At 36.2% G+C, this 10,585-nt stretch overlaps 2 protein-coding genes across 2 annotated transcripts; both read left to right on the top strand.

Annotated features, from left to right (window-relative positions):
* The first annotated feature begins 3,407 nt into the window (after positions 1–3,407).
* LOC114517753 lies at positions 3,408–5,945 on the top strand. The gene is made up of 2 exons (XM_028537569.1): positions 3,408–4,073; positions 4,963–5,945. Exons 1-2 carry the CDS (start codon positions 3,909–3,911, stop codon positions 5,794–5,796), a joined length of 999 nt encoding a protein of 332 aa, XP_028393370.1. The 5' UTR covers positions 3,408–3,908; the 3' UTR covers positions 5,797–5,945.
* Positions 5,946–7,900: 1,955 nt separating this feature from the next.
* LOC114517720 lies at positions 7,901–10,416 on the top strand. Its single transcript, XM_028537522.1, has 2 exons — positions 7,901–8,525; positions 9,416–10,416. The coding sequence occupies exons 1-2, from the start codon at positions 8,343–8,345 to the stop codon at positions 10,232–10,234; spliced, it is 1,002 nt and encodes a 333-aa protein (XP_028393323.1). The 5' UTR covers positions 7,901–8,342; the 3' UTR covers positions 10,235–10,416.
* The last annotated feature ends 169 nt before the right edge of the window (positions 10,417–10,585 follow it).

The raw sequence follows: 10,585 nt of genomic DNA on the forward strand, positions 1-10,585 counted from the left end.
GCCCCAAAAGTTTCGACCGATGTATTTATCGTGATTGAGTCGCTCACTTGTGTTGTTTGATATAGTCCCCTCGTTTTTGTTATGACTGCGCAACTTGTCACGCAACGTACGCGAAACATATCTGATTTCACTAAGGTCGCCTTTGTTGTACTTTAAATTCTGTAGGGCTTTCTTTAACTGTATGTAATTTGTATTTATTTATCATATTATCATCAGGAATCGTTTCGTTATGTCCAAATTTCTCTGCAAAGTAATCATAAATAACAGCGTTTAGGTGTTTGATTTTTGAATTCGCGTCTTGAGATCTGATTGGATCGTCTAGCTGGAGCGCAGATTTAAAATATTCATTAGCCGTTAGCCATTCCGAATTTTTTTGGAAGAATTACCCCTTTTTTTAGTTCAGGAGGAGCTTCGTTGTTATCTACGTTAGCGCTGTTTGCGTCGATGTCTGCCGTGGCGTCGTCTGTGTTATCGCACATTTGCTCTTCAAGATCCGCACTCAGTTCGTTATTTAGCCCATGTATTATCCTACAGCTACGCTGATGCATCTTAACGCCACGCGCCCCTTTACATATCTTACCACAACAACATTTGACAACTGTTCGAATGGGAGACTGCATAACAGGCTCTTGGCTTCTTGCATTGCCAGACTGATCATTTTCTGCGTAATTTGAACGTTGTTTACAACGCCAAGTGTGGCGACCAAGCGAGACGAAATCTTGACCACAGAAAGAACAAACGACACAGACCAGTAACATAGCGATAAAACCTGAGCGAATCATCATGTGAGTCTTTTTGCGTATATTAAATTTAAGAATTTATACAATATATTGTGATTCAAGCACAAAATTTACTATAAAACTATGGACATGTACAGAGCACGTCTAAGCGGCTTTGCTCGATGTCAAATAATCATAATAATAATGGAAACTTTATTAATTCATTTAAAATCAATACATACAATTGCATATCTCACTTGAAAAAGGTAACATACAATTGGCTACTTGAATCGTGGAATACATATGTATATATACTGACATGTTTATATAAAAGCAAAAAGATATATCCTAATAAATTGTATACACTATATTTACAAAATTTGTGAGAGTGCTGATTAGTAACTTAATAACTGTGGATTCATCCATTCCTTGTTTCTACAGCAAAATATATAATACGTAGACCTGATACAGACAGCCATTATTCTCCTAATTAGGTATTTCTTATGTTTCTCGTCAAAACCTATGTCATTTAGCATATCTAGATACGGGCTACATTCCTTAGCAAAAACACCTAAAGCACTTATTGATAGATTAATAAATTTAACATCATTATAATTTCTTTTCTGTTCAATAATTAGTTGTTTATACCTTAAATAATAATAATAATAATAATAATAATGGAAACTTTATTGATTTTCTTTATAGTATATATACACAATTGTAAATCTCACTAATACTTTAGGTAACTTACAATCGGCTACTTGAATCTACTTATATATCAATACTATGTATATATGGAACGAAAAATTAGGATCAAAATACGATTATACATTTATGTAAGCTATTTATAATACATTATTAAACATTAATACACTAAAAGTTCAGGATTTTCCCACTCTTTATTTCTACGGCAAAATATATAATATGTAGTTCGAATCGCAATCGTCGCCATACGTTTCACACAGTAATCCTGTTGTTTCTGGTCTACGCCAAGTTTATCGAGCATTTTAAAAAGGGATCTACTTTCGTCAGCAAAAATACCTAAACAACTCATGGATATATTTACAAATACTACATCTCTATAAATTCTTGTTTGCTCTTTTACAAGTTCAGAATACTTTTGTTTTTTGCGGTTGCTGTTGTTTCGAAGGTTAGATTCATAACCGACGGTCAATTCTGCAATATATAATGTGTTGTCTGAAGTAACGAGGAGAATGTCAGGACGATATTGGTCCCCAGTGATTATTGATGGACACTTGTATCCAGGAATATCGACGTACAGGCTGGTATTTTTAACACAATGAAGGGTTTTAGCTAGGAAATTTAAAATCGAGTCATGGCGCCAAGTGAATCTGTCAAGGTAAGACTTGCAACCAGCAACAACGTGTAGCAGGGTTTCGGGTGACAAACAGTTGGAACAACTAGAGATGGAAGATATATTCCACCTTTTAAGATTTTGACCAGTTGGAAGTGAGTTATTGATATATCTGATACTAAAATTGAAGATATTTTTTGGAAGATTTGACTGAGCCACTGACCATAATTTTGTTAAGTGTGATAAGGCGAATTTATCAACACAACTAAAGAAAAGTCCTTGAGTTAGTAGCTTGTTTTGCAGCTTGTCCTCTTGGTTTGTGCGGAAATCTCGGAGAACTTCTTTTGTACAGGTATAAGCGTCATATTGGATATTTTTATTGGTACTCGTGGTTTTCCAAAGTTCATTTATTTCTGTGTTTGGGGAATTTTTTAAGGCGTTTCTCATAACCGTTTGGCATTGAACAAATTTAATAGAAATGGGACAAATATCGAGGCCAAATTTATTTCTAGACATGAAAACTGTACTGAGTGTTCCTGAGATTGGTATTTCAAGCCATCGACGTATGTACTTGTTAACGATGGAATCTTTCTTTAACCCATGTTTGAGATATGTTGGACACTGTAAAATGCCAAGATACTTTTGAAAGGACATAGCGACTGTAGAGTATTAGTTTATTTTTTGGATGAAGTGGCTTAGAGTCAATAACTGACATTAGATCTTCGGTTAGTGAGGTTAATTCGAGGTTAATAATAATAATAATAATAATAATAATAATAATAATAATAATAATAATAATAATAATAATAATAATAATAATAATAATAATAATAATAATAATAATAATAATAATAATAATAATAATAATAATAATAATAATAATAATAATAATAATAATAATAATAATAATAATAATAATAATAATAATAATGAAAACTTTATTGATTTTTTCTCTTATACGTACAATTGAAAATCTCTCTTTTAAAGGTAATTTGCAATTGGCTACTTGATATATGGAGATAAGATAATGGTTACAATACACAATTACATTACAGAATATTATATATATATAGTTCTTTAGTATGTAATAATAATAATAATAATAATAATAATAATAATAATAATAATAATAATAATAATAATAATAATAATAATAATATAAATAATAATAATAATAATAATAATAACGAACAGTGTGTTTGATATTAAAATCTGTGATAAGAGAAAACTTCGGCTTGAAATTCTCAATATCATACTCAACCTCATCCAATAATTGTTAATTAACTGTGGATGAAACTATTTAGGCGGCACGTTTTCTTGCATAGTAAACGTGATAGAATTGCGTTATTTGATTTATAATGAAAGCACTAATGAGATACTGCTGTTTTGATTGACATAATCAGAGCACGATTTGAGTGCCGAACGCAAATCAAATTTCATCGATTGCGTCATCGTTTTCAAATGGTTGCGGTTACAGTGCGTCCGCACGTACCCAGATTTGTTGCGCTTTTAAACGTTTCCACTCTGGAGAACTCTTTTTAAAGTCAGTCTTATCGGATGCGCTCTGCGTTTTGTTGGATACAGGATACGTGTGGATGCTAAACGTACCTGCAACTAAATGTTCGGGGATACAAACGAAACCAGATACGTGTTGACGAGGTCCATGATACAACCGCACGTAGCCGACGTCTTGGCTGTACATTAAATTAACGTGTTGACGTCAAAAACCTGTCACGTCGATTTTCAGTGTTCTAATGAAAAAACTATTTAACTTTCGGTGCCGTTATATATGCTTGCACGTCTCGTTATTCGCATAAAGTTCACATGAGTTCAACTGAAAACATTTCGGCCTACCGCGCTCATAGAGGAAGAGGATGGAGGGAGCTCACAAACAGGAACAGCGTAATTCACCACAAGGATGGGCACGTTTTGCTGAAGAAGATGAGGAAAAGGAAGCAATTCAAATAAATAGACGTCAGATAATATTTCAAGCCATCACTGATTTTGTTTGTTCTGAGGGCTTCAACAAATTCTTAAAGGTAAATGTTGAAATCTTCGTAAACACTATTCACTGAGTTATTCATGCCCGGGATCATGTTGTATACTTATTTTAATATATCCATCTAATTTATCCACCTTCTATGAATATGTTATATCTTGATCATGTTGTGTACTTATTTTATAATACTAGTCATTTCACGCTTTGTTTGACTCGTCTGGCCGGGCTTTACGTAAACAGACCCTAATTTTGTCCAGTGGTTTTATCACACGAAGTTTTCTCACTTTGCAATTCGACCCCATATACATATGCAGACCCTAAGGGTAAAGTCAAAGGTTTCACTTGATAACAGAGTAGGTAGATAAGAGGGGGCTATTATAGTTTGGCGGTTAGGTGGTTTTGTCCATTTCAAGGATCGGATTTTGGATGTATCTACGTTCTCGTGGTGGTTTACGGTGAAGAGATTATTGTACGGTAGCGGAAAATCATTGTTTTTTAACTCGGTTTACGGTTATCTATGTGTTTTATGCACGGAATACGGTTTAAAATATAAACGAGATCAAGGTTTGGAAGTTTTAATGGGAAGTATCTTCAATGATCCCAAAGTTCACGTTTGTATACCGATATATCTCGTCTCTCGAATCACAGACTGTTTCGATGAGGGACTAAGTACGAACTTAATAATATTAACTTTGATTGACATTAATTAATTAATTGCACGAGATTCTAAAGGTGATATGAACCAGGGGACACTGAACTGATTTAGCTAGAGATACGAGAGCACGTTTGCGTGAAAAGGACCTTTATCCAGTTTGCTAACCTGTTTAATTTGATTTATGTGTGATTATTTGAAGATTATGTAGAACCATTGCATTTATTATATAGCTATTCTCATCTCATTTATTTGTTTCATATTTTTTTCAATTTAGTTCATCTTCATCTTGCTTTGCATACCTCATGTGATTTCGACTGTTTTCTTCTCCATATTCGACGCGTGGTGCAATTTATATGAGCAAGCCTCTGTTACCAATTGTTCCCAACCTTTCTTCGTGCCGCATCCCAGACAATGGATCTCAGCTTGGCTCGTGATGTCAATCATATCTCCTGGTCTGTTCATATCCATCATCTACACGGATTGGCGGACGTTCAACTTCCAACGGAATGCGTTCAGAAAGATCTACAGAAAGGGATCGTTTTGTTCATTGATGTTTTTACTCGCAGCGTCACTCATATATTACTTCGTTCGGTTGGTTCCCTCAAAGGAAGATACAACCAGCAAGTTCATATCAACCTTGATGTTCCTTTGGAGTCCAGTTAACGCCCTCATAATCTGTTTTATCAATTATGTACCCCGTGTACGGTGGCAGAAAACAAAGAAAACACAAGAGCCCTCCGAGTGGCTAGGATGCTTCTGTAACAATTGCGATTTTTTCGTCTACTGGTGTGCGATTTTGGTGTATTTTTTTGAATTGATTTGCAAGAATGCAGCTATTATGCTGAACGTGGCCCAAAGTTTCGACCCGTTTCTTCAAAAGAATTATCAGTCCCACTTGTTAAGCCCCTATTGGGGGCTGATTGTGATAATAATTGGCTTTGATCTTGCGTTCCATGCACGTTTGCTCACCTTCTATTGGGAAAAGATTTTCTACGGAAATAGAGATCTGTTCGCAGAACCTGGTGGCGATATGGTGTTTGACGTGAAAGACTCGACAGATATAAAATTACAACAGTTGGTGCATGAAGAGAGAGAACACTGCGTTTAATATCAAAGTTTATATTATTATTAGTTTGGTTATTAATTTTTTCGTAGTTTAATTTAATTTATCATGATCCTATTTGATTTGCATGAGATGTGATTGAATTAGTGATTAGGTGTTAGTGTAATCAGAGAACAAGAGAATATCGAGTTCATTGTGAGACAAGCGTGGGAGGGCGGGGGGTAGAACGATAGCAGAATTTGTGAGTTTGAAAATCAGTAGAGATATTCGAATTAGAATTTATAATATATTACGAAAAATCTCCTTTGGATTGTGTTTGGAAACATTAACCTCCAATTGGAAACATTAACCTATATATATATTTTTTATATAGTTTATATATTACTCAACTACTCAAGCTCATCCAGGACTGGATGGGGTTTCTCCAGTTATATATTTTTGTATTGGCCATGTATATCTTGCTTGTATGTTAGTTTGTTTTCATTGTGATATTGTTGAATTACACGAAAATATTTGGTCGAACGTTTGGAAACCATATTTAGTGCTAATGAGCGTAAACAGTGGCCTGTTCATATAGCCACTAGTTAGATCCAATTTGTATACCTGTTATATATAACTGTTGCATGGTTAGGCTAAATCAATTATGATTTTTGGCACTCGATGCAGGTAAATTCTAGAAGTTCAAAGGGTCTTAATTTCGCGTGGACTTCACGCGTTTTCGCGTAAACTTCAAATTCAAAACAGTTGATGAAAAATGAGTCAACAAACGGTCCTCCTGCATGAATCGAACCTACGCTTTTGTGATGCCGGTGCAATGCTCTTGCTCCGAAACATGTTTTGCATGTTTAATTCAACCAGGGCGTATAAAACTGAGGTATGAGCATCCCTTTTGATGTTTTTCAATCGCCAAGCTATCCACGTGCTTTAGTCTGGTAGAAGTAAGATTGGAAAGTCGGGTAGCAAAGTTTTCAATACAGGGTGTGTAAAAAAGACCTTTAGAAATTGAACTATTGTTATAATTTAAATGCTCCATCACTAAACTAAGTCTTTGGATGCGTAAAATATTGTCAGTTTTGTGCATATATGACATATCTTTGTCACAGGCACAAAAGTCTTTCTTCTCCTGGGAATTTGACATAACTTCTAAAAGCCAAATTCTGCACAATAATGAATGGTCAAAAAGTTTTTATCGTCCAGACTTTTATCCAGACGTAAAGTACAGCTGTGGTAGAAAAAAGTTTTGATCCTTCACAACTCGTGCATAAAAATCGTACGTACTCGCCAACCATGAAGTAATCTCTACCCTGTCTCTACATATCTAATCTTATTTTAGTCATTTTAGATCATTTTCGTTCTGCTTTGCATACCTCATGTGATTTCGACTGTTTTCTTCTCCATATTCGACGCATGGTGCAATTTATATGAGCGAGCCTCTGTTAACAATTGTTCCCAGTCTTTCTTCGTGCCGCATCCCAGACAATGGATCTCGGCTTGGCTCGTGATGTCAATCATATCTCCCGGTCTGTTCATGTGCATCATCTACTTGGATAAAACGGCGTTGAACTTCCAAGCTGATGAGTTCAGAAAGATCTACGAAAAAGGATCGTTCTATTCTTTGTTGTTTTTACTCGCAGTGTCACTGGCATATTACTTCGTTCGGTTGATCCCCTCAAAACCGGATTCAACCAGCAAGTTCATATCAGCTACACTGTTCATTTGGAATCCAGTAAATGCCCTCACAGTCCCCGCTTAATCTAATAACAAAGACACGCTCCCTGCTGTGCAACTGACAATTTTTTGACGTGAATATGTGACATATTTTCCTTTTTTTCTGATTAACATTACCAACTGATTACTGACTATACCTTACTGATCGTAATCACGTAAAGCATACGACTATAGATTTGCGTTAAGAATCCCTTATTAGTTATAATGACGTAAGATGTATGGTAATTTAAGAGTTTCGTGCGATGAAACTATTTTTAACTTTTCGCCTTCACGTTCAGGCATTTTGATCTAGTCTCTTTCATAGTCAACGTAATTAGTTGACAGAATTGCGTTATTCGATTGAATAAAAGCAATAATGCACGAAATTACTTGATTTGATCCACATATTCAGAGTGAGTCTTGAGTGGGCGGATAACAAGTTTCACCTATTTACGTCATCGTTTTCAAATCGTTTTGGTCTCAGTGCGTCCGAACGGACCCGGATTCGTTGCGCTTTCATAAATTTCCATTCTGGAGAGCTTTTTTAAAGGTTTCCGGATACGGCCTGCATTTTTCTGGATAAGTGTGGGTGCTAAGCGTACCTGAAACTAAAGGTTTGGGGATACAAACCAATCCAGATACGCGTATATGACCACCCGTAGCCTACGTCATTGGCTTTACTTTAAGCGTGTTAAGCACTGTGGTGTTAAGATCAAAAACGTGTGGTGTCGATTTTCAGTCTTCTGTTTGATGAAACTGTTTAACTTCCGGCGGCTATATGTATATGCTTTGCACGCTTTTTAGTTACACGTTATTCACATAGCGTTCATGTAACTGAAAACATTTCGGCCTGCCGTGCTCATAGAGAAAAAAATCTTTCATGTATGGAGGGAGCTCACGAACAAGAACAGCGTAATTCACCACAAGAACGGGCACATCTTCCTGAACAAGATGTGGAAAAGAAGGAAACAATTCAAATATTAAATAAACGTCAGATAATAATATTTGAAGCCATTACTGGCATTAGAGATTTTGTTTGTTCTGACGGCTTCAACAGATTCTTAAAGGTAAATGTTGAAATCTTCGTAAACACTATTCACTGAGTTAATTTTCACCGGGATCATGTCATATACTCATTTTAATATATCCACGACCGCGTTCTGTGACTATATTATATGTTGATCATGTTGTATACCTATTTTATTACTAGTCATTTCACGCTTTGTTTGACTCGCCTGACCGGGCTTACGTATTAAACAGACCCTAATTTTCTCACACAAAGTTCCTCACTTTGCTGCGACAATATGTTTAGACCAAATTGCTCTCGTGTGCGGGATGCCTTTTGCGAACGAATGTCATCATTCGTGCCACGTAAAGTAAATATTTGGCTAAACATATAGCTCTAGTGTCGCACCAGGGTTGAGATATCGAGTTACACTTTTTTGGGACCTCCGTCCACGCATTTGTTTAGACCCGTCGAATATAATTGTAAAGAAGGCAGAGTTCTTACGCCACTCGTGTGGTGTAACTCGGCTCCATATACACAAGCACACCCCCCTAAGGGTAAGAATATATTTAATACATATAGATTCTGGTCCTATTTTAATAATATCGCTGCTATTTCGCCATTTAACAAGATATGGTCGTGTATAAAATTTCCAGTGGCAGGGACCAATGAAATTCTGCATTATTTTAATGATTTTAATTTGTTTATGATTACAAACCAGAGCCTGAAAAAAGACCCTGGGTACGAGGTTGACGAACAATACCGTAGAAAAGAAATCAGTCAAGACGAATATATGAAAATAACCCCCCCTCCAATTAAGCTTCTAGTTCTAGCTACAGCCCTGAGCAAATATTTGGTTTCTCGCCATGCCTGGAGTATTTATAATAAATTGTTGTTATATAGCTATTCTCATCTCATTTATTTGTTTCTAACATATTTTTTTCATTTCAGGTCACCTTCATCCTGCTTTGCATACCTCATGTGATTTCGACTGTTTTCTCCTCCATTTTCGACGCATGGTGCAATTTATATGAGCATGCCTCTGTGACCAATTGTTCCCAGCCTTTCTTCGTGCCGCATCCCAGACAATGGATCTCAGCTTGGTTCGTAATGTCAATCATATCTCCCTTTCTTTTCATTTCCATCGTTTACACGGATTGCCGGACGTGCAACTTCCAACGGAAGGGGTTTAGAAAGATCTACAAAAAGGGATCGTTTTGTTCATTGATGTTTTTACTCGCAGCGTCACTCATATATTACTTCGTTCGGTTGATTCCCTCAAAGGAAGATAGAACCAGCAAGTTCATGTCAGCCATGATGTTCCTTTGGAGTCCAGTTAACGCTCTCATAATCTGTTTTATCAATTATGTACCCCGTGTACGATGGCAGAAAAAAGAGACACAAGGGTGGCTAGGATGCTTCTGTAAAAATTGCGATTTTTTCGTCTACTGGTGTGCGATTTTGGTGTATTTTTTCGAATTGGTTTGCAAGAATGCAGCCATTATGCTGAACGTGGCCCAAAGTTTCGACCCGTTTCTCCAGAAGAATTATTCCCATTCGTTAAGCCCGTATTGGGGGCTGATGGTGATAATAATTGGCTTTGATCTTGCGTTCCATGCACGTTTGCTCACCTTCTATTGGGAGAAGATTTTCTACGGAAATAGAGATCTGTTCGCAGAACCTGGTGGCGATATGGTGTTTGACGAGGAAGACTCGACAGATATAGAATTACAAGAGTTGGCGCATGAAGAGAGAGAACACTGCGTTTAATATCAAAATCCGAGCACACTTATGATAACACCACCTTCATAACATTTTTATTTTAACGATATGTTTTTTTTTACTTTTTACCTTTCTTATATATATTTATATAGTTTATATATATATTACTCCAGCTCATCCAGGGCTGGATGGGATTTCTCCACTTATATAACCGTGTATTGGCCATGTATAGCTCGCTTGTATGTTGTTTGTTTTCATTGTGATATTGTTGAATTACACGAAAAGATTTACAATTGGTCGAACGTTTGGAAGCCATATTTAGTGCTAATGAGCGCACTATTCGATCTCGTCAGACGTCAGTCTACAGGGGTTAAATTGAAAAACAGCTCTTGCTGCTGA

This window comes from Dendronephthya gigantea, unplaced genomic scaffold (genome assembly GCF_004324835.1).
Source record: "Dendronephthya gigantea isolate DGI-Jeju-01 unplaced genomic scaffold, DenGig_1.0 000009F, whole genome shotgun sequence".
Classification (NCBI taxonomy): domain Eukaryota; kingdom Metazoa; phylum Cnidaria; class Anthozoa; order Malacalcyonacea; family Nephtheidae; genus Dendronephthya; species Dendronephthya gigantea.